The 24,107-nt window shown below is 36.8% G+C and overlaps 2 protein-coding genes and 1 long non-coding RNA gene across 3 annotated transcripts; 2 read left to right on the top strand and 1 right to left on the bottom strand.

The window, feature by feature from the left end:
- Positions 1 to 805: 805 nt before the first annotated feature.
- On the bottom strand, positions 806 to 3,853 carry LOC117423105 (uncharacterized). The gene is made up of 2 exons (XR_004547742.3): positions 3,752 to 3,853; positions 806 to 1,235 (listed from the first exon to the last, which is right to left on the bottom strand). It is a non-coding gene; the product is annotated as an uncharacterized LOC117423105 (long non-coding RNA).
- Positions 3,738 to 14,233, top strand: LOC117423104 (inositol 1,4,5-triphosphate receptor associated 2-like). The gene is made up of 16 exons (XM_058990145.1): positions 3,738 to 4,010; positions 4,102 to 4,215; positions 4,731 to 4,905; positions 6,203 to 6,279; positions 6,935 to 6,968; positions 7,520 to 7,678; positions 7,998 to 8,115; positions 8,659 to 8,709; positions 8,857 to 8,934; positions 9,627 to 9,683; positions 9,798 to 9,857; positions 11,626 to 11,690; positions 12,522 to 12,624; positions 13,357 to 13,424; positions 13,512 to 13,616; positions 13,902 to 14,233. The coding sequence occupies exons 1-16, from the start codon at positions 3,776 to 3,778 to the stop codon at positions 14,143 to 14,145; spliced, it is 1,743 nt and encodes a 580-aa protein (XP_058846128.1). The 5' UTR covers positions 3,738 to 3,775; the 3' UTR covers positions 14,146 to 14,233.
- Positions 14,234 to 14,939: 706 nt separating this feature from the next.
- On the top strand, positions 14,940 to 23,886 carry LOC117423103 (myoneurin). The gene is made up of 8 exons (XM_034038537.3): positions 14,940 to 15,003; positions 16,792 to 17,092; positions 17,269 to 18,086; positions 18,655 to 18,814; positions 19,008 to 19,186; positions 19,441 to 19,524; positions 19,603 to 19,689; positions 20,089 to 23,886. The coding sequence occupies exons 2-8, from the start codon at positions 16,821 to 16,823 to the stop codon at positions 20,346 to 20,348; spliced, it is 1,860 nt and encodes a 619-aa protein (XP_033894428.2). The 5' UTR covers positions 14,940 to 15,003; positions 16,792 to 16,820; the 3' UTR covers positions 20,349 to 23,886.
- The last annotated feature ends 221 nt before the right edge of the window (positions 23,887 to 24,107 follow it).

Below are 24,107 nucleotides of genomic sequence, written 5' to 3'. Positions count from 1 at the left end.
TTCTTAACACTGTAAGCACAACACTCCAAGAAACAGGTGCAAAATGTCCTCTTAATTTTATGGAGCAGGAATAATGATGATGACATTAATAGTATCCTGTATCATCATGCTTGCACTATTGCATGATCTGGTCATGTATTATAGGCAAAATGTAGAATTCTGCATTTCATTATCTGCAACCACGAAACAAACATAGCATTTGTACTGTACCTGGTTAAAGACGGTGGACATGCTTTAAGAGATATTGTCTGTTGCTGAGGACACCGCTAGTGGACTGTGATGGCAGATTGTGCCGTGCTGAAAAGGAGGGCACTAATGAAATGAAAGTCAAGGTCCACTACTAGATGATAGAACCTTTTGAGAGAGCTTGCAAAGCTTATAACGTATGATAATTGCTTATTGACATTTTACTGATATATTGGTTGATATTATTGGTTTCAGTGCTTAGTTTGTTTGTTTGTTTTGTTGGAGGAGGAGTTTAGTTACTGGAAAGTGAGCAGTTCTTCAGTTCAAGTTAAAATAGCTTCGGAATGCTGCCATTTTGGCTATATAGAATAATTGCAAACTTCAAACGATTGTCTTAACCTCTATGCAAAAGAGCCAGATATTTCTTCATTTGTGGTAATAGAGCATCTCCACAGTATTAGCATAGCTCCTTCTTAATTTCCAAAAGTGACACCCACTTTGATTTTTGTTGTAAACCCATGCTGTGACAAAAAACAGAATAGGACTAGGAATATCATAGAGAAAACATGTAAACATAGCCAGTGTGTTTCTCAAATTAATAAAAACATACACCAGCAAGTAGTTTATAAACATTTAATATTACAGCACCAAATACATCTCATCTATTATCACATAATACACTTAAAGCCATGTTTATATATGCAACACAGCTGAAAACAGAGGATTGCAACATTACTGTAGAATGTAACCAGAATATAGTATACATCCTCTAAGGCTAAACCCCAATTAAAGGCTTGTTATGACAACTAAGACTACATTCAGCTGTACATACTGTTGTATTGCTGAGTGAAAGGCTCTTCAATGCTCATGTTCTGACTCAACAGCATCGTAGCCCATTGTATCGCCCAGGTGCTGGTGAGCGAAAAATGTCCTGGCCATCTCGTTAATCTGGTTGTAGACCCCAATGCTTCTGAAGTACTCAATGTATCTCCAGAAGTCTGTGGTGGAGTATGACCAGTAGGGTCTGGCAGGGCTTTCATCATATGGTACTAAAAGAAAGACCAGGCAAGACACAGTTAAAGCTTGTTTTACAGTTTGTTTTTCTTTTCTTTTAAATTTAGTAGTCACCAATTAATTTTTACCCTGTTTTTCTCTCAATTTGAAATGCCCAATTGTATTTAGGCTCAGCCCATAGCTACCACCCCTGCATTGACTCGGAAGTGGCGAAGACAAACACACGCTGTCCTCCGAAGCATGTGCTGTCAGCCAATTGCTTCTTTTCACTCTGCAGGCCCGCCGTGCAGCCAGCCCAGAGCTACAGTGTCAGAGGACAACACAGCTTTGAGCAGCTTACAGGCAAGCCCGCAGACGCACGGCCCTCATTTTACAGCCTTCTTAATACAGGAATGTGCACAACAGTGCCTATAGTATGGCTTAAAGCTGCAATGTCACCCATACACATTCAATTTAACACTAAGATATAATACATTTACTGATTTTATCCAAAGTTTCTAATTTATTTCAGGAAAGCATGGATTCTTGAGAATCCGGTTTGTTTACTGCAAAAGTAATTTAACTTTAACCTGAGTATGATCTTGCTGTTTTACTAATTGATTCTCAACAGCCTACATACTGTTTTGCTTGGATATCATTTGTAAAAGTGACTCAGTGTCTACAGGTCCTTTCCCTGAGATTGAATCGAATTCAGACAGGTGAAAATTGTTTTTTTACCTCCTTCTCGGATCACATTGGTGTCTGAAATATATATATATATATATATATATATATATATATATATATATATATATATATATATATATATATATATATATTTAGTAATTCAGAACTCACTGTTCACAAAGAACCATGTGACTTCCCTCCAATCCCCTGAGACATTCAAAATTCCCTGGAAAAATTTCTTTAAGCACATAAACCACACTTTGCTTGCCCAAACTAAAAACAGTACAGTAGTCCTTTCTGTGTCTTTAAACCCACATGCACATGTGATACCTTACTTTCAGTTTAAATTACATTAACATATATATAGTTTACAAATTAATCTGAGGGTGGTTTCTATATTGCGTATTCGTAAATTCAAATACGATTTACCACTTGCCAACTCGACATCACCAGTTTCTATAATCCACTCGAATCCGTGTCGGTGTTGTGTTTCTAAACGACAGGTCGGCTAGCAATGCCGTATTAGCTGAAAATTCATGAATCACGCATTAGCACAAGGCTACCATGCATTTTTTACTGCTCTAAGAAACAACGTTTAGGTAATCATTACTCATGTAACATATACAAACTACAGTTTTAAATGTTGTACTACCCCATTTCCATTTGTATTTATTCCATGTAAAATATATATGCTTTGCCATTATGAAACCAGAAATGGCCTCCTTTGTAAGTGTGAAACAACTCTTTTTGTAATGGCAAAGCATACATATATTAACAAGGGAGGTTGATGTTCGGAGACGATGAGAACGGGTTCTCAAACTTTAGTTAAAGGAAGCATTTCAGCAGGACTAGCCTGTAGGTTTAGGCTACTTCTCGAAGTCGAAAGGATTTGTTATTTATTAAACAGAACAACCGTGTAACGACTATATCCCACAAAAAAGAACATGACCCAAATTGCAGGAAGTGGTATAACATGGTTGCAGGCAAACAAACAAACAAACAAACAAACAAACAAACAAAAAAATAGCCTCTTTTAACAGTTTCACCCACTGATGAAGACAAGGTGATTCGGGGACGTCTGTATATGTGTGTCTGTAGGCTAACATTGCATCACAAGATCATTTTATTCTTCATTGGTATATCTATTACAAAAAGAGTTGTTTCACACTAGAGGAGGCCATTTCTGGTTTCATAATGGCAAAGCACGACATGTATAGCTTTCTAGAAGCAAAGTAAATAGTTCCTGTGGTATAGTTTTGTAGGGGTACACTATGCTCCGAATACATATTTGCTGGTTCTCTTAGTTTGTTTTTCAAATATTATTATTATCAAAGGTTAAAGTCAGCGTCGAAATACACTGTAAAAAACACAGTATTTTTACGGTAAATGTATCTAAATATTTACATTTTTTTCAGTTTGTTTTTAATTACAGTAAAAGTTGTTCAATATTAGTGTAAAATACTTTTAAAATGTTATGTAGCTTTAATAATACAGAAGCATAAACTAGAATTAATCTACAAATATAGTTTTATTAAGTCAATATTAAAGTATATTTTCTGTAAAAAAAACGTTGTTTTCTTTTTGTTTGTTTTTTTTGTTTTGTTTTTTAGGCTACATGCTACCGTAATAACCCCGCAGATATGGTACGTTTTGATGCAGGGGCGTCATAAACAACGTACAACTATGTGTCCCGCATTTGAACAACGCCCCCCAAAAATGTTTTCGTCACATTAGGTCTTTTTTTATGCATAGGCCTATGACAGGTAAGACATAAATTGGCATGAATGTTTAACTAGTTGTGCAGCCGATTTCAATGCAAAGAGACACTCATTTTGTCATAATTACACTTAGCTTTATGTTTTAAAAGTAGGACCAGATTCCTCACCAAGGACTCCGTGAAGCATGAAAAATGTGTTCGAGAAGTACCTCTGTTTCACCCTTTCTCCATCGACCCAATAGTGATAACGGTGCAGTGATTGGACTCCCGAAAGTGTCACCCGAAGACATGTCGAGCATAACGAATGAGCAGAAACCAGACGGAGACTGTGACGGCAGGAGTCGTAGCTGTCCCGGTAGTATTATATCCAAGTGCGATGTCAAAAATAAATTAATAGACACACCAAGCGTTGGTCAGACGGTGAATGGTGAGAATGTTTAGTATTGGATATTTATGTAAAATACATTTTCTATGGGATTGGGGTTAGGTTTCATGGTTTTGTTTTTGTTTTTTCACAGTGCCTACAGGCAGTTGTGACGTTTATAGCTGTGAAGGGCAGAGTACTGCTGAGGATGAGGATGAGGATGATATTATCAGTTCTGTATTCAAGATCTGTGATCCTGCTGAAACAGGTAGCTTTCTTTGTTGACATGGTCATCGTTATTACTGTACTAAGTAAAGTTAATAAGCAGGGACACTCTGGCAGTAGATCATTATTTAAGTTTACCACAGTCATTTTGCAGCTTGCTGTCTCTGACCATACAAATACCACATATGTATTACCAGAGAAGTCAACAAATTCTAGGCACCTTTCCATGTTTTTCCAAATTCAGAGCAGTGCTTTCCTTAGTCTCCATTCTGATTAGCAACACAGCTGAATTTCTAACAGTGCAATTCTGTCAATAGATTTGAACGAATGCAAGATTCTAAAATGAGATGCAGTTTTAAAAAAAAAGAAAGAAAAAAGGTGTGACTGACTGGCATGCAATGCAATACTTCAATACCAAAACATTTGCAAGCCTTTTCTTGTGATAAGCATTTATACAACTATCGTTTTCATTATTATTATTATTATTATTATTATTATTATTATTATTATTATTATTATTATTATTATTATTATTATTTTACTTTATTTTTTTTTTAGGAAAAGTGTTGAGTTTCATAGTCTTTGAAATCGTGCAAAATATCACAGGAGCTGGTGATGATCAGCTGGGGAAGTTGCTCATGAAGCTGGATGAGGAGCAGCTTGGGGTGTATCTGGATTTCCCAACCTTTCAGGAGAAAATGAAACAGTGGATTGAAGACTGCCGCAATGCCAGGTGACATCCTAGTGACTGTTAAAGTAGGAGTGCAGAAGTAGAGTGATGCTCGGCTCCTACAAGCTCACTCAGCCTGGCACTGGACTCTCTCTCCCTCCTGCCGTGCACGACTGAAGATTCAAAAACTGTTATACCTTCCTTATCGTAGGTTCCTGTTTATACACAAAACAATCATCCAGTTTGACAACCCTGCATCTCTCTCAAGCCCTGGCCACAGTCGCTATGGGAATACAGCATTACAATACTACATTATAAGTAGCAATGAGAGAAGAAAAAAATGCTGAGGGAATCCTTAATCTCCTGTGTGACATATGTTTACTTCAAAAACAGTGTTAGTTGCACATACTGTAGACTGCTCTGTGCCATTCAGTCCTGCAGTGAGCAACTTCAGGAGACAGACTTCTCCCCCTAGTAATTAGTTATTTCTTTCAGACGGTCAGAGCACATCTTTTGCCTGCTGTATTCCACGTCACATCACAAAGAAATCATGCCATCAGCCGTACCATAATTCGTTTTTACAGTGCTTTATGGTTAATATCAGTACAGTTGACGATACCTACTTCAATTTATCATACCTGAGGCACTTCTCTGAATTTACTTCAACTGCAAAGTCATTTCAAAGCGGTGACATCACAATGGGCCACTTAATGTTGTTTACTTCATCCCCTGTTTTCAGTGAAAGTCGTAATGGACTAAATAAAGGTTTGTCATGAATAGAAAACACATATAGCGAACAATAAAGAAGTATATCATCACAGTTATAGGACGTCAAGCATCTGTACATGGGTTGTATCAACATGTGTAGTGTTTTAACAAACTTTTCAAACCCATACACAGCATTCGATATCCTATAACCCTATGATATGTTGTGGGTAGGGAAGCCAAAGCTATTTTTCAGGTCTAGTGGCTTCAAACCTGATTCCGGTAGACTGGGAGACAGTTTAAGGCACTTTTGCTGTATCAAATCCCAAGTCTCCCCTGGCGTGCCATGCAGTGGCCTGAAGCCAAGTGTCCTGAAACCACATTCCAAGCCATAAAGTCCCTCAGCTTAAGTCTAGTGTTTTCTCATGTTGTTTTCAGGTTCTGCCTGCTCAAATGATGCATTTTGTAATAAGAGACATCCACTCTACACACAACATATTAGCTTGTTATAAATCACAAAAACAGTAGCCAGGGGTAAGGTATTGTTTTTTAATGTTCAAATTGAGTGATAAGGATGACATCAAGGTGAACAGTGATTGTTTTTTTTTTTGTTGAGATGCCATAATCACATTTTGCTTTCCCCACCTGTCCATAGTCAGTTTGAAACAGATGAAAGCACCTGTGACTCAGAAACTACATGCGTGACCCCTCTAACAGAAGAAACTGTAGAAGGTAATTTTTTTTACTTTTTTAAACAGAGAATCTTTAAAATTATTTTCAAAATAGAAAACAATATTTTAAAGGTAAAGGATTTTTACATGTAACTATGTGCTGATGTCACCCGACCCCCATTAGCATTACATCTTGGCTTATAACATTAGCATTAAATCATAACAAACATGTATTCTCGTTTTTAAACATGACATCTGGTACTACACAAGGTTAAATAAAGTTCTTAGTTTGCTTGCTTTGGCTTTCAGGAAGTCTGTTACTGCTTTAATTACTAGGTCACTTCACCCAGTGTCTTCAGGGTCAAAGCGTCTTACTGGCTGCAAAGCATGTCAGTCATTAAGAGACGCAGCCGGTTGGTTGCTGACAGGAAAGAAGGCCCTGAAGGGGTGGGACAATTTCACTCTTCAAGTACAGGACAATCTAAAAGCAAGGCTAGCCAACAGAGATTTCTTCAACCTAGTGCAGTAGCAAATACCATAGGTTAAAATAAAAATATATGTTCGCTAAAACACATGTTCTTTTTTCCAAACTGCACATCGAGACCTGTGTAATGAATGGATGTGTGTGGTGGGTATGATTTGTTTTGTTAGCTGCAATCACCTTAAGTGCAGAATCCATTACTTTATAACATCACTTCATATGCCTTTTTTTCAAGAACAAGAACACAGACGTGAAAATGGATCTGACCTGTAAGTACCTGGTGGTTAGTAGATCTAAATGTAAAGTTGTTAAAGGTGATCAGCTTCAGCTGTTTTCTGTTTTTCTTTTTTACGGTAGGAATTACATTTTTTAATAGCTGGATTAATCTTATGTACAAAAAAAAGTCATTAAGAGCAATTGAATAGGCCCTATCATATATTATGCGTCTCTGTCTACACTACTACACCCCCCTTATAAAAATACACTGCTGTGTATTGCCAGGTCAGCCGAAGCTTCTTTATAAAAATAGGAAGCCAGTGCCATCTAGTGACCATAACTAATGTCCTGCAATATTAAAGGGATCCTGTCGATCAAATTCCATGTATTGCACATATTTCGTTGTTTTAATGGTTTGCAATAGTTATGTTAAGGGCAGGTATTATAAGGTAGCCTTGTAAAGTCAAGTTGGGAATTCAAAGGAAGCTCATGGATATCTTGGGGTAAGGTGAACTTGTTTGATGGTAAGCTGACTTCAAATATTATAGGAATTTCCCAAACATTTCTTTATTGTCTGTTAACATTGCTTTATCATCTCAAAAAGGAAATGGGTTGGGAAGAGCGATGCCATTGCAGAACTTGTGCATTCCAAAAGGAGGCTTTCCGTGGAGAATGAAGAACTTCACAAAACCGTGGAGATGTCAGATAGCACCAACACACATCTCCTGGAGGAGAACGTGGCTCTCAAAAGTCAGATAAAGAGGTACAATTGAGTTTCCATTCTATATATATATATATATATATATACTGCAAGCTGTTGTAAGTCAGTTTAGTCACAGTTGGCAAGACTGCAACAATAACTTCATGATAAACATTCTCAAAAGTAATGGTTGTATTGTACATTCTGGACAACAGACTTTGCTGATCATAATAGAATATTCAGCAAGTATAGTATGCACCCTTAGTCCTACAAATTTACAGTACTGTAACAGTTGTCATGATTATGAGAAAGTTTTTTTTTTTTTAATCTGCAAATGTGTATGTTTTGTTTTTTTTTCTACATTTGGGGGTGAAATGTGAAGGATCCAGCACACTATGGCCCAGGCTGCAAGTATAAGAGAGGAACTGGAGGAAATTAGGGGAGCTTTAAAAAAGAAAAAAATCATGAACACCAAATTAGAAATGGTCATAAAACAACTGGTAAATCAACACCAAACCTTCCTCAGATATACAAACTCATACTGCTGCTAAATGACAGTGTGTGTTTTCAGCAATATACACACTGTCATCTTTTTTGTAAACTGCAGGGGATGCATTAAACAGATTTTAACAAAAAATTATTTAACTTAATTTACTAAATTACTAACTCAAATAATGAGAGAGAGAGAGAGAGAGAGAGAGAGAGAGAGAGAGAGAGAGAGAGAGATATTTTACATTTTTTACCAATAAAATAAAAGAGAATTTAATGAAACTGGTTAAAATAATTAAGACTAAGCTCACAAATGTGGAGAGAACTAAATATACTTGATGGAAAAACCAACATTTAATCTATGTAAAGGCATTCTACCCCAGGTTTGTGCCTTAAAATAATGCCTTAAATAATTGGTTTCATAATAATTCTGTGAATTATATATTTGATGTTATAGTGTATGGACAGAATTGTGACATTACACTTTATGCAATAGACATATCAACATTTAAATAATAATTATAAGAACATCATTTGTTGTACTTCAATTACAGGAAAAGAAAAATGAAATGCTGACAGCAAAAATTAACTCACTCACTGACGAGGTGCGTAATGTTGCTTCAAAAATTCCTTATCATGACTTTCAGTGTCCAGTATAAGTTTCTGTGGGGTAAATGTTTCTTTTTTTCTGAACATTTCCTTTCATGTAGCTCATATTCAGAAAATGCATTCTGTGTTATCTTTCTTTTTAGGAAGGTAAAATGTTTCTACAAAGACAAGCTGACCAGAAAAAAATTAACCAACTGAATGCTACTGTGCATGAACTGGAGGTAGGCAAAATAGATTTTATTATGCTATATATGCATTGAAGCGTTCCAGAAGTCAACGCAGGTGGGCATTTCCAACATTACTCCTGTTCTCTTCTTAAAGTTAACTGTTGAAGCAATACCCGACGACCAACATGGAAGAGAGGGCTGCTTTTGAGTTATGAAGTTTACAACTTCAGGAGTAATGACTGCCCCTTGTACACACATTACATCATCCAATTCCGGCATATCAGAAAAACGTAGTCAAGTAACTTACCTTTCCTTGCGTTTGATTTATTTGGATCCAACCACCTCCCCCAACGCCACCCTTGTAACTACTCTTTGATACTATCTGTTATGGGGGCTCTCCTGCCTCGTCCAGCAAGCCAGGTGGTGGAGCCTCAAACCACATGGGTTTGAGGCAAATGTTCATCTGTACTTCACATAATCATCAATAAAAAAAAAATCATTAATAAAAATGTCTGTGTTGAGAGGGTTTATCCTATACTACTGAATGTGCCTAGAGTGGTTTCAGAGTTAAAAAGGCTGGTTTTAAAATCTTAAGCACATAAAACACAAGGCAGCTCCCCAGCAGTATCTCTGGACCATCTTGATTTGAAATACTTGCTTGAAAATGTCCTCTAGTTACTTGAGTAGTACATGTTGCCACATATTTCCCATTTGGAAGAGGTGATTGATTACATTTCATTTTCTAGGTGCAACTTGAAGAATTGAAAGTCATTTTATTGGCAAAGGAGGAGTTGGTTGCAAAGGTAACCATACTCCCCTTCATAATGATTGTTTCATTCATATTTTTTAAAAAAAATATGCTCTAAATTATTGTCAATCATACTTCAAATGTGTCCTTCTTTATATCTAACTTGCAGAATGATTGCACTATTGCACAGCTAAACTGCTCACTAGATGAATACACTACAGTTACACAGGTAAGTATGTACATATGTTAGAAGCATACAGTAACATAGAACCCCCACTATATTCTAATATATAATAATAATAAACATAATATTCTGCACCTGAGGAGACCATGACAGCACCCAAGGTTGTTTCAGACAATCGAAGCATAGATAGCCATTCATTCAATCGCACAGCAACAGCACAAATCCCAAAATATAGTTCCTAAAATAAGAATTATTCACAGAGCTGTGGAAGGCAGAGCGAAGCATGAACCGTGAGCGATCTAAGAACGGGTTTCACTATTTTGCTGGAAAGTATCAATTCGTCGGCTTTGAAGTACTTTCATTTTCAGACTGGCTACATTTTTGGTTATTTGTTCTTTGCTACTTGTGGCTATTTACAATGATGGGAGGGGACTGCTGGATTGTAATAAACTATTTGAACTGGGATAGATGAGACTGTTAATTGAAAGCTATGCAGAATTCAGGATCTAAGGTGTGTTTTTGTTTTTTGTGTGCTGGATAGATGCGGGACTCTTTGGCTGCAAATTACAATGGGTCATTCCATTATTGTAGGGTACTTGTAATGATTGGTTGCTGTGTAATTTTTTTTTGTTGATGTTCTCTGCTATTTTCTCCTATTTGTCTTACAGTAGATTGAAATGTGTTATTCGTTCCTATTTTTGTGAATCCTAATAGCAAATGAAGAACTTTATGTAACTATAGTGAGAACCTTTGCCTAGTTGTGCTGTTGGAGTTATCTGTAGTTGTTTGGTTAGTGTAAAAATGTATGTTTTGTGACAGATTTGCCATTTCAATGAAAGAAATGCAGTAGCATATGCAATGGGTTATTGTAATGAATGATTTAATATGTGCATGTAGATGTGTTTTCTAATCTGCATAAAATTATGACATAGATTTAAAATAATCTGAGTTGGGAGAAGAGGGGAAAGAACTTTGTATGTGAAGAGGGAAGAGGGGAAAGAACTTTGTATTTGTTTCTATGGTAGTTTGATATTTGTATTTTTATAGTTGGCCTAAATGTTATCTCATTCTTAATAAATAATGGTTATACCTTTCCTATATATATATATATATATATATATATATATATATATATATATATATAGGAAACTCAATTAAATTATATATATATATTTCATTAGTTTATATTGGGACAATAGTAGCGATTTATTTGATATTATTTATTTTACTATAATCAGTCGATTGAATGGGACGTTATCAAGGAAAATCATCCCATAGGAATGGGCCAGTAGGTACCTACTATCCTCCCAACAGAGTGGGTCCGGATAAAGCGATTTAATGGACGTCGACTGTCGTAGCCAAGGGTGCTAAACAAGCGGTGTTGAAATAATAACAACAGTTAGTTAAATAGTAACACAGTTAGGTTTAGTGGTAGACATTAGGGTTAGGGTTAGGGGGTAGATTTAGGGGTTAGGAGGCTACTAGGTACCTACTGGCCCATTCCTATGGGATGATTTAATTGACTGATTCTAATCAGATCAGGTGCCGGTTTTATCAATGTTCTATAGCAGCAGCTGTGCCATCTAGACTACTGTATCAGTCCTGGACCGGTCGTGCTCACAACGTCTGTCCATTTTAAAACTGCACTAGAATGAACTGGAAACTTGAGTATGTCCTAAGAGTTTCCTCGCGGTGTTCTAGATCTATGTAAGGGGACATACATACCGTACATGTCCCACACGTTTATAGTGATGTGAAATGTTTTGGTCAAGCTTTGTAAGGAACTGATTTGCAGATACTTCATTTTTTTAAGGATTTGCGACAGAAGTTGAAGAGCTTACAAGACCTGTTAGGTGATACTCAGCAGGAAGCAGTCTTGTATGTACAGCATTTCTCTAACCTCCTACATTAGCAGCTTTGTAAAATTGAAACTTTCCAATGGAGTTTAAAGATGACTCAGATATTTGATTGCAACAAGCAATATCAGAAATGGTCAAACAAGCCCAAGTATGTTTTTTTTTTTTGTTATATAATGAAAAATCTGAAAAAGGAAAACTATTTGATTCTTTTTTTTATTTTTGTATTTCTCTACTCAAAAGAAAAAAAAAACAAGGAGTACATTTACCATTAGTTTTCCTTCAAAAAGGAAAACGATTGGACGAAATATACACAGACCTCCTAGTGTTTTAAAATCCATAAGCATTCCTACCTGTTACACTGCATGTCTTAACATTGATTGGTTCAGGTTATCCTATCCCGCGAGTTGTGTTATTTACAGCTTCCAAACACTCAATCAGAATTGTTTTCTTGACCCGCTTACATGAGACAGCTGTTGTAGTTTATAGGAAACATTTCCAAGTGAATGGAATATGTTGGAAATGAAAGTCCAATTGCACAAGGAGAAGCTCAAGTAAATGGTACTGAAGTTAAAATGGTAGAGTAAGGATATTTTAAAACATTATGGACTACACATTTTACATTCAGTTACATTTGACTCTATTTATATGCCAATGTCAATTTATAAACAATGTTACTGGGTAAGGACATACATTATTAAATAATCCCATAGGTCAAGCTCTCACCGAGTACAGTTGAAATGTGTGATTGTGTCGCCCATGCTGCATTCGTTATCACTTTGACATTGCTGGTGAATGAACCACTGTTTATTTAGAAACCTGAACAAATCTATACTCCTTTTTTTCTCTTCAGGCAAGGAGAAGGTGATGTGTTTCAAGGAGTTCGTGGCACAGAAGTTTCACCTGTCCTAGGCTGTTACTCTCTGGAATTTGAAATAGCAGAGTGTGAAAAACAGGTACTTTCATACTGCAAAACAAAAACCGCCATGCAGCGAAATTGAGGCCATATTCATCAAACAATTACTAGGGATCTCCAAATTAAAAGAGACACTCTTACGTTTCGTTTACTAATGCTGAACATTTAGCCACTCACTAAATGTTTAAACAAAACTTTATCATCAAAGAGTTCATATCTTGGTGAGATGGAAAGGACACATGGCTATACAGGCATTTATTTATTTATTTATTTAACCAAGAGATTTAATCATTGAGACCGAGGTGTCATTCACAAGGGAAAACCATAAACAAAGACCATTGCAATGTATAAAAACCTATTACAATGAACAAACAACACAATAAAAACATGTGTGGTTCAAACTTAATCAGCAGCATACAGAGATCTAAGAATAGTATAAGTAAGGCATATCTATGTGTTAATGTGGACTGATGGAGAAGCTTTGGCAGGAGGTTCAAAGCAATTCCCTAATACAATCTTTAAAACCAGAGAAGGAAATATTATCAAATTCCATCTTCATACAATGATGGAAACAGTTCCACGTCTGTGGGAGGTAATATGTCAACTCCCAGCCAATCATAACCTTGGTAAGAGAACATTGTATTGAAGAATGTACAAGGACAGCATTGTAGTCCTTAATGTTGTGCAATGTCGACATTGTACAAAATCACAATGGAAAATGACACACTCGTTTGCAGCACATTATATAATTGACGTTCCATTTATTATATAGATTCAGCCGGAAAATAAGGTAATTCCAGAGAAGTCAATATGGGGAAAAGAGCTACCTCCTGTACAAAAGTAAGAGAATGAACAGTTTTCTCTGTTTTTAATTAGATAGGTTGTTTGCCATGTTTTCTAACTAATGGCTTTTTTTTTATTTCAAAGACTGGCTAAAATGGCTATACCACTGGACGACACTGTTGGAGGTGAAAATTCTGGCCTAGCTAAATTACCTCGAGCCCTGTATGAAGATAGGACATCCCTGAGAGAGTAATATTGCATCACTAGTTGATTAGTTATGAATTTATATTTTCTAAAAATGCCTTTTCCCTCAGCTCAATCCAATTAACTTTAAACTGAGGGAAAAGGCATTTTTAGGAACATATACTTTCATGAAAGAAACAACATAACTGATGATTTATTGATGATGAATCAAAATATAAAATAATGTGTCATAAGTTGTATGGTCTTAAAACCCATTTTCCTATCAAAAGGTTAATTGAATTGGGACTTTTGTATGTCTGTGTATAATTAACACTTTCTATTTTATTGTAGGCCTTCCTTCTCATACAAAAAAAGCCTCCATCAGCAGTTTGAGAGAGTGTACCATTATGCTCTTCCCATTAGCCTGGTGGGCCTGTCACTACTGTGTATCTACAGCCTTCTCCTGCCTGCTTTCATGCCTGCCTCCCAGGGGGAGTGTGGTGCATCAACCTGCAGGCTTTCAATGTGGCGCAACTTCTGGTATTTCCTTGTGCCGCAGTGGGGTCTGCGACACATGATCCCTCCTCCTGTTTGACCGTCCACTAACATAACCCTGTTACTTCATTGTGTTTTACTGGCCTTGTTGTTGTGCTGTACTGTTGAAATAAATAGACAGAGTTAAACTCTGTTTGCAAACACTGTGTGTGTATTTTGTGATAAAGACTGATATATGCATATCTTTTCCACAACATGATCATGCTCACAGTATAAAGCTCTGACGGAAACCAGTGTGAATTTTGTGGCTGTACAGCTATCTAAGTAAATAATGACTGCGTGGCTGGTTATGCTTATGCCATTGTACCCACAACCACAACTGTATCTCTGCAGATGCAGGAAACCCTTAAGTGTGAGGTTTTATTAACAAAATGGCTGAATGTCAAACAAAATAATCACACTGAGTATGTTGACAGAGATTAGCTTGGATGTCTGTTGTCAATACTAAGTTTGCAAAATTTTTCAAGCTTTTTGTACAATGAATATGGTGTAGTATAGTACAATGCTGTCTTCGTGAGCTGCACTGAAACACAGTGAGACTACATTAAACTGCACAAGCTATAACAGATAGATATTAAACTACAAGCTGCAGACAACTACCACAAAAAACAATAGACATGACACAAACATGATAATTGTCTTTGCATATTGCATTACAGTGAAATGTGTGTCTGGGACTGAGTTGATATGGCTGATATGATATTTTCTGTTTTGTTTTGTTCTGACTTGATCCTAAAAAAATAAAAAATTCAGCCACACACACCGTTTTAGGGCCAGAAAACCTTTGCCGGAAATGACGCTTTCTCTGTGAAATGGATAAGGTTATAGGTTTTTTTTTTTTTTTTTTTACGTCGTCACAAAATGGCTGAATGAAAAAATGGACCAAACATTTTAACAGGTTAGTTTTTTTTTAAAGATATTGCAAATCTCTCGCGGTGGATACTTTTCACTGGCTAAATTACATTAACTTCGATACCAAAACGAAAGATACCGGCGCTGTATTAGCAAAGTGATACTTTATTGCACTACACAGACGGACCCTGGCGTGTCCTTTCGCAATAAGAGCCCTTTGTTGTGAAAATGTAGCCAGACTGAGAGACTATTAATATAAAACACGGACCCACAAGCACAAGACTTGCAGAAAACGTGCAGCTTGCCTCTTGCAATAGTGTTTAGACGCGCCTGTTTTGTTAAATGTTAATTAATTTAATTGTGTTAATTTAACATGTTGTAAATGGGGATTATAATGCAATATATTAGTTAAGCAGTTGAAGTACGCATCTACGACCGTGTTTGTTAGTACAGTACTTGAACGTTATAATCAGTCAATTGTAACATTTTTGTGTAGAGTAAGTAGACGCATACCGGTATTTAAAACATAACATGGAGTTCTCCCATATAACAATGTGGATTGGTTTGTTCAAATGTGTACATGGGTTTGTTTGTGTTGGTAAAGTACAGTACTTTAGCTGAATGGTAAATATAATATTGTTTTAAAAACATGCAAGCATTTAATTTGACCCATCTGTTTAATTCCACAGTGTAAATGTGTAGGCAGGATTGTTTGCCTATGGCGTTAAACTTTAAACAATTGTAAAACCTGTGACATTTATTTATTTATAAAGCACGAGTTGCAGCCAAAATATTTAATTTCAGAGAGTACTGTCAGAGTGCAACTTTGTTGCATTCAGTTGTTTATACAGGAGTGGAAATAAAAAATAATAATGACAAGGGAATGCAAAAATAAGCCTTATACTCACTGTAGCATTGTTTTTACTGACAGTCTGTTTTTCTACTTCAATTACTACTGTATCATTGTCACTGCTTCCCTTGTGGCTGTGAAGGGACATTGTTTGAAGTCGCTAATTTGAGTCAAGGTCAATGTGTAAATAACATCATAATGAATGGCAATGAAAGTGAGATGCTTAAAATAGCATATACCCTTCAGTAAAATCCTTACGTTTAAGTACACTTCAAGACAATAGGCTACAGTGTGTCATTATTTGATGGCCTCCATCTTTCAAAACATAAACAAAATTAGCACTACATCAGAGCTATGTTTGAGAAGCCATATCTTTCAGTTTCATAATACAAAAGACTTGTGATGCAACACATGTTGGCTAATGTAACAAGAAAAAGGATGTACATCTTCTAAACTGATTCTTGTTTATTTCTCAAATATTGTACTTGATTTTGAACTTCCACAATTGCACTTGTCTTTTGCCCCCTAAATTGAGCCAGGCAAACCCAATGGAGCAGGCATTTTCCCCTCCCACTCTCCTTCATTATGTGCTTATAGGTAGAGGGGATTAGAAAAAAACGGAACTACTTCCCTTTACATTGTGAATGGGATATAAGGCCATAGTAGGCAGCCATGAAAAAGCACTATTATTGTTCTGGACGGACACATGACTCTTCCATAATTCTTAATGTCTATTGTGCCTTTAGAGAAGCAGGATGTTCTCCAGATTTAAATGAGTAATTTGGGCAGCCTTGGATTTAGACACCACTGCCAACTGAACTCCTGCTGTCAGCCATCTACAAACATATTTTAAGTGTAGTCTTGATGAAAGGGGGTTCATTTGCATAACAGATGAATTGCTCATTTGAGGGGCTTTCCATTTACACTCAAGGCTGTGGGCTCCATATCTTTTTGTAATTAAACCTAATTTTCTTTGTTCTCCAGGTATAAAAGGCTGATTACATTGTCTCATTATGATGCAACCTCTTCACCACTGCAAGCATCTACTGGACCAACTTAACAAACAGAGGCAGGAGGGGTTCCTGTGTGACTGCACCGTTGTGATTGGCCAGACTCAGTTCAGGGCTCACATGAACGTACTGGCAGCATTTAGTGAGTACTTTGGATGTCAGAGTGGGAACCCAGATGTGAACAGTGTCACGTTTCTGGATCCAACTCTAGTGAACCCCAGTGGGTTTCAAAAACTGTTGGATTACGTATACACAGGAAATATTAACATTGATGGGTAAGTTTTGTGATTGCCATTTTCAGTGCACTTCTTGGGGATGGATTATGAAACATTTATACCATGGGTCCAATATTTCTGTAAAAACAGCACTGTAATTTTGCCTCTGAATAGAGGTACTGTACTTTAAACTAAATGTTTGTTCATTGTGTTTTTTTCTTTTCATTTCCTTGTAGTGAGGATGCTATTGAAATCCACAAAGCGGCCACCTACCTCAAAATAGAGGCGGTGACAGCAAGATGTAAACTAAATGCAGAGTCCGGGATTTCAGATGTCAAACTGCTGTCTAAAGAAATCCTGAGTGCTGTCGTGGAGCCAGAGAAGCAGGATGTTGGCCTTTCCAAACCCAGTGACCTGAGGGAGTTAGCCGTTGTATTTGTAAGTCAGGACCAAGCCCCTCCACAGCCTGAGAACACAGAGGTCTTTCTACAGGTGGAAGAAAAGGGAGCAAAAAAAGCTAGAAAACCCAAAACCAGACATGGGACTAAAGCCCAGCAGAGGAGGAACTGCCAACCAAAAGAGAAGCAGACGCAAAAAAACAGTCCATCCCTGCTGGCTGAAGCTTTCAGTGACGCAAGCAATAAGACAACAGAACTCGCCGTTCAAATGATCCAAGGAGACGAGGAACCGCATAACGAGTCTTCATTAGGGATGGACACTGAAAGTCTTCCAGACCAAAATGCAGTGATTCAAAAATCGGTGGTAAAGAAAGGAAAGTCCCGGAAGCTTTGTACTTTGAAGGAGAACTGTGCCTCGGATCCACTGAGCGAAGATAATGCTGACAGCTTGGACAGCAGCGAGGCAGAAGGACTGTCTGAGAAGCAGCTGAAGATGAAGCCGGTGTGTAACACCTGTGGGAAGGTGTTCTCTGAAGCCAGCAGCTTGCGGAGGCACATGCGGATACACAAGGGAGTAAAGCCTTACGTCTGCCAGCTGTGTGAGAAAGCGTTTACACAGTGCAACCAGCTGAAAACACACGTCCGCACTCACACAGGTAAGAAAGCTGGAATGCGACTAATTCTGTACATCTGGGCAAACTGTCCAGATTCTTTAAAATATCATTTTATGATATTAGGGCGTGACAGTAGGAATAACTCATTTATTTTTAAGTCAGTTATTGTTTAAAAATGTCTTGTTGGTTCATATCTTGGTCACAACTTCTTTTCACTTGACATGGAATTGTATTGCACTCATTTTTTTAGATTATCATATTTAAAACACTATACCCAAACCAGAGGCCTCTAGCGCTGACATTCTTAAAGACTTTATATAATTATTTGCAGGAAAATAATAAATGTTACATCAGGTAAGATAAAGCAGTATTCACCAGTGGTCCCCATTATCATTCACATTCAATCACAGTAACAATACCCGAGTTATAGCTAGTGAAAGCTATGTACTGAAAACCACTTGTCTTATTTTGACTAACTAACAAATTTCAATTATGCAAATTAAATTTCAATTTGAAATGTGGTCTTCATATCCTTGGGGGTGATTTATATGTCATTGTTTTAATGTGGTTTTCTGTTGCATCACTGCCTGTTTGAAACCTTGTTTTGAAGGGGAGAAGCCATACCAGTGTGATACGTGTGATAAAGGCTTCGCTCAGAAATGTCAGCTAGTTTTCCACAGTCGTATGCATCATGGGGAAGAGAAACCGTACAAATGTGACATCTGTGGCCTGCAATTCGCCACATCCAGTAACCTGAAAATACACTCCAGGTATGTTGAGGTGCCAGTTTGGGACATGCAAGTAATCTTTACAGTGGTGTCTGGTGTACTACCTTTAAGATTATTGATATTTGTATTGTTTTTGCTTGAGTATGGTCAAACAGCTGCAGTACGGCATGTTAGACATGGTTTGAGTTTAAGCGTTTATTGTGACCCTTGTGTACTTTCTCTCTTGTGGCAACAGGAAGCACAGTGGAGAGAAGCCATATGTTTGTGAGCGGTGTGGGCAGCGCTTTGCTCAGGCCAGCACTCTCACATACCACGTCCGCCGCCACACAGGGGAAAAGCCCTACATCTGCGATACGTGTGGTAAAGCGTTCGCCGTCTCCAGCTCTCTCATCACACACGCTCGAAAGCACACAGGTAACAGCAAAGCAGGTCACAGTACTGCCTCCAGAATGACTGAACTATTAAAAACTGTATCTAGGAAATCACTTTTCCAAATTTGATGAAACTGCATGAGCATTGGTTCTGGCGTACTGTTCTAGGCGCTGTTGAATTCCAGTCACTGTGACCTACTTTTTCATAATACTGACATCTGTTATATGTTCTGGATATAAGTGTGACCAGCTTGGTTATTACAAGACTGATGTTTTTCGTTGTTGGCTTTGCTGTAGGAGAGAAGCCATATGCCTGTCGCACTTGTGGAAAACGTTTTATTTCTTCAGGAGAGCTTAACAAGCACTGCAGGTCCCACACAGGTTAGTACAGGATTTAAATACAACTTTATATATACTGTAATGAAAAAGACTAATAACACAAGCAACTGTTCATTTCAGGTGAAAAGCCCTTTGTCTGTGAATTGTGTGGAAACTCCTACACAGATGTGAAGAATCTAAAAAAGCATAAAGCAAAGGCACATGGTGGTAAGTGAAAAGAAATCCACTGCATATGATTTACAATGAAAACTTGTATGCTCTGTTTCGATAATAAAGCTTTTAGCTGCACTGCTAAAGGTTAAATCATCTTAAAAATATCTGTCTAAAATGACTTGCTACTTGCTAGCTGTATTGTATATTTGTAGTATTTTCTTTTGTTAAATGTTAACAAAATCCTGTGTAGTTTAAAAACAATTAGGATTCTGTTCATAAATATTGAATGCATTTCTTGTAAACACTGCAGAGGGTTAAATACAAAAAGGTATAAAAGTTGCTGTATTTAAGATAAAATAAAAAGTATTGGCAACCTTATCATGTAGAGCTGTTTATTGGACAATTTTGAGGCGCTGAATTTTGCATTTAACAAGATTGTTTTTGTGTCTGCAGTGGAAAGAAACCTGGACCCTAGTATAAGCTCTGGAGCCTTTGTGGACACAGACACATTGGGGAAAGAGTCTCTGCAGGACACAACCCAGCTAAAGCCTGCTGACATCCCACTGTCCCTCACCCTGCCCATGACCACAGAAGACCAGCAGATACTTCTTTCAGCAACTGACAGCTCCTCCATTTCCTCAGATCAGGTGCTGAGGTCAACAGTGACAGGCTATTCCGAACCCCAGTTCATCTTCTTACAGCAGCTCTATTAAACAGACACCAGACAAGCAGAAACGATCCACTCAGAAGTTCATACAGTGTTAACAAGCACAGTAGTAATTATGTTATCTATAGGGTGCTGCGTTTACGCAACCTGTTTTTTTCCAATTGTAATTCAACTGCTATCCCCTAGATGTTCCTGCAGCCACTCCAGTTATAGTAATGGGCTTCACAATTAAGAAATCAACACATTACTCTTTGACTAATTAGAAAAATGAAAGCTAATTATGAGTATAAATGGTCATTGAATAAATTGATGCGTTAAATGAAAAATCGAGAGACCTAAACATGGAGTCAAAGGCATCTCAATCGAAAAGCATTTAATTGAGCGAAACCTTTATTTTACACAGCTTTAAATTTATCTTTGGACCACACTCGAAAGTCAACAATAGACCGACATTTATCATCAGAAAAACACAGAAAAAAGAAAGGCTGAGATTGACAGCTATGAGACGGCGTCCTCCAGTAAAAAACATAAGGGGAACAAAAATTATTAACGTCGACGAAATGTTATTTTCGATTTGACAGAGGCATTTGTTTGTGCTAATATTCCCCTGGAAAAAATTGATAATCGCAAACTATGTGCATTTCTGAACAAACATGTAATAAATGCGGGAGCAATTCTTACAGCAGGTCAACTGAGAAGGGAATATCTACCCCAAATTGGTAAAGATGTCTGACAGTGTATCTGTAGTTACTGACGAGTCTACAAATGCAAAAGATCAGTATGTTTTCCACGTTTTGTTTGTTCTCCAAGGACTATCGAATACCTTCGAACTGAAAGTAATATTAGCCGATACAGTTAATCTGCACTCAGTGAATTACTCATCGGTGGCACAGGGCGTTGAGAAATGTTTAAACGCATTTGAAGTTAATTTTAATAGTGTGACTGGATTTGTCTCAGATAATGCCAGTTACATGATCAAGGCATACAATAACATTATTCAAGGTTTACTGCCAAATTCAGTACATTTGACTTGTAATGCCCACATAATAGCCCTTGCCAGCAATATTTGAGCAAATAATTTTCCGAAAGCAGACAAGCTGTTTGCAACCGTTAAAAAAATTGTTTAAAGATGTGCAAAGTTTAAAATATATCAAGGGACTGGTGGATCTGATTCAGTGGTTTGAAAGCCGTGAAGTGAGAGCCCATCAGCCATATAATAAAATCAACCAGCTCATAACTTTCTGATGGCAGTAAAGAGATTCGACCCACAACAAGTGTGTAGTTTGGATCTGGAAGCTCTCCCATTATATTCTATTCCAGGATTTGATGCTGACTGTAAATCAGAAATGGACAAATACCTACCATATGCAAAAGAAAACAGAAGTAGAATGACTTTGAATGAATTTTGGATTAAAGTTGAAGAATTATTTCCCAATTTAACATGAAAGGCTAAAATATAGTTGTCAGTTGTTACCAATTCTGTAGATGCTGAAAGAAGTGTTTCTTCTTATGGCCAAGTTTTTACAGAACAACGTCAATCTATGAAAGAAGGCAGGGTTAACCAACTGACGATGCTTAAGTTTAATAGCAACATTTAATGCATGGGACATTTTCTTTCACGAAACTGTAAGTGACACTTAATGTGCTACTTGCGAACAACCTTGTATTATTATTATTATTATTATTATTATTATTATTATTATATTTGTAATATATACAGTGCCTTGCAAAAGTATTTTCCTTCAGATTCACAGCCTGACCAATGATTCTTCAACAGTGGGGTTTTTATCCAGAAAATGTGACAGCAACTTTAATGGTTCACAGGTGGAGGCCAATGGTAAGGTAATTGTGTCCTCGTTAGGGCAATTTCTTTCATCGGTGTAAACTGGGAGCTTCCACAGCACGGGTTGAATACTTATGCAAGCAAGATATTTCAGTTTTTTATTTTTCTTAAAAATATTTCCCAACATAAAACCAATGTCACCTTACAATAATTGATTTTGAGTTTCAGTGTTTTAAAATAAAATATCAAACAGAACAAAATTTCAATGTACCATTTGTAATTCAGTAATATGAGAGAATTGGTCAGGGGTCTGAATACTTTTGCAAGGCACTGTATGTTACAGCATTGATGTTATGATTTCAGTCTTTTATATAAATTGTTCCGGGAATCCGTGCTGTTTTTTTTTAATATATTTTGTTGACAAATTGTGTTCCTACTAGTAAACTGTAACATTTAAATTATTTATTTACACATTCTAAGAAATAATATTGAATAAGATGTATTAGTAATAAAGGGATGCATGACTAAATAAATGTCTGTAGCTGCTGCTGCCGCCTAATCAACTCGCCAATGCGCGTTAATAGAATGACTAATTGAGATGATTAAAGGAATCGGGAGATTATTAATCAATAAGTGGTTTAATTAAGCAGACTACATGACCACCTTGCGGTGGGAGGAATGAAGTGGAGCCTAAGAAAGCAGGTTGTGTGAAATGCAGGACCCGTTATCTAGCGTATGTGCCAGACAATTGGAATGTGCTGTTGCAGAAGTAAGCCTGCATCTAGTGGAAGAATAACATACACACCTTGAAATAAATTAGGGTTTAAGAAAAACAAGGTTCTTGAAAAACAATCTCATTGAGTGTAAACTGCTCTGCAAGCTGATTTAAGTGTTCGATGTCAGGAACTGTAAAGAATATTTAGGCTTTTACTGTTTAGTGTTCTGTGTACCACACAGGAACATTCCATATGTTCAGGTATGTGCACAGGGATGATGCTCTGTTGATTATTTATGTTATTGTGTACTATGTGTTTTATTATGCAGATTTTATTATCAGAAGCTGATCATGTCATTCCTACTGCATAAAAATCACGTAAAGCTAGAAGTCGCTGGAGTCTTGCCACTTCTTATTAAGCTTGTTTGTTATGTTCAGTGCAAGAAAAAAAGTTCTTATGAAATCATTAATAAGTCAGTTTGTCTACTATCTGCGTTTTTCTGTATTTTAGTAAGCAGCTGTGTTTTGATGCTTAGTGTTGAAGAATTAGTTAACTCACTACCAGTTGAAACCATGATAATCAATATTCCCAGTTTAACAGTATTGTATCTTTTCTTCTGCCTCTTCTTGTGATTAATTCTGCTGAACACCATAGATTACATAGATGTCATGCTAGGAATGAATACTTCAAGAACTATAGCTGGAATAAAAAGCATCACTTCTGTACATTTAATGTAAACTGTTACATAATAAAATGCATACAAATCAATGTGTCTTAATCAATATCTGCATAGCTTGCACAAATGCTAAATACATGCTTGTAAATTATTAATGGATTTTACCAAGTACTATGTGAGGTTAAAAAAAGTTTTCATATATGGTGCTGTTTTTTCCCCCCTTAGATATGGTTGTGAGTGTTTTTATCTTTTTGTAGTGTGCATGTAAATACAGCTGTATATAATTCAGAATATTAAAGACAAACGGGGGCTTTTGTTTTATGCCATAACATCATGTATTATACATTTTAGAAAGTGATTTTTGTATCTTCCCAAGCTTTTCTTGAATAAAATAAGTTTGACTATCCTATTTTCTTTTACAAAACGATGTGTTGTTGGGTGCATTACATAACACAAACTAACAAGCACATGAATATACTTTCTGGTGTTTAAGTATATAAGATTCTTATCTCCTTGATAGTCATTTTAGATCAAGTGAAAAATAGTTCTACAATTAAATCTAGAATTGATAGCAAGCATCTTGTGAATGATGATGCATGTTTAGATATTAGGCTAACCACTGTAAATCAC

Source organism: Acipenser ruthenus, chromosome 17 (genome assembly GCF_902713425.1).
Source record: "Acipenser ruthenus chromosome 17, fAciRut3.2 maternal haplotype, whole genome shotgun sequence".
NCBI classification, from domain to species: Eukaryota; Metazoa; Chordata; class Actinopteri; order Acipenseriformes; family Acipenseridae; genus Acipenser; species Acipenser ruthenus.
This window is presented reverse-complemented; position numbering and strand designations above follow the sequence as displayed.

Coding starts and splice junctions, on each gene's coding strand:
- LOC117423103 (XM_034038537.3), top strand. CDS start 16,821: ATGATGCAACCTCTTCACCACTGCAAGCATCTACTGGACCAACTTAAC. Junction 18,815..19,007: donor AACCTGAAAATACACTCCAG/GTATGTTGAGGT, acceptor TTGTGGCAACAG/GAAGCACAGTGGAGAGAAGC. Junction 19,690..20,088: donor TAAAGCAAAGGCACATGGTG/GTAAGTGAAAAG, acceptor TTGTGTCTGCAG/TGGAAAGAAACCTGGACCCT.
- LOC117423104 (XM_058990145.1), top strand. CDS start 3,776: ATGTGTTCGAGAAGTACCTCTGTTTCACCCTTTCTCCATCGACCCAAT. Junction 4,011..4,101: donor CGTTGGTCAGACGGTGAATG/GTGAGAATGTTT, acceptor GTTTTTTCACAG/TGCCTACAGGCAGTTGTGAC. Junction 6,969..7,519: donor CGTGAAAATGGATCTGACCT/GTAAGTACCTGG, acceptor CATCTCAAAAAG/GAAATGGGTTGGGAAGAGCG.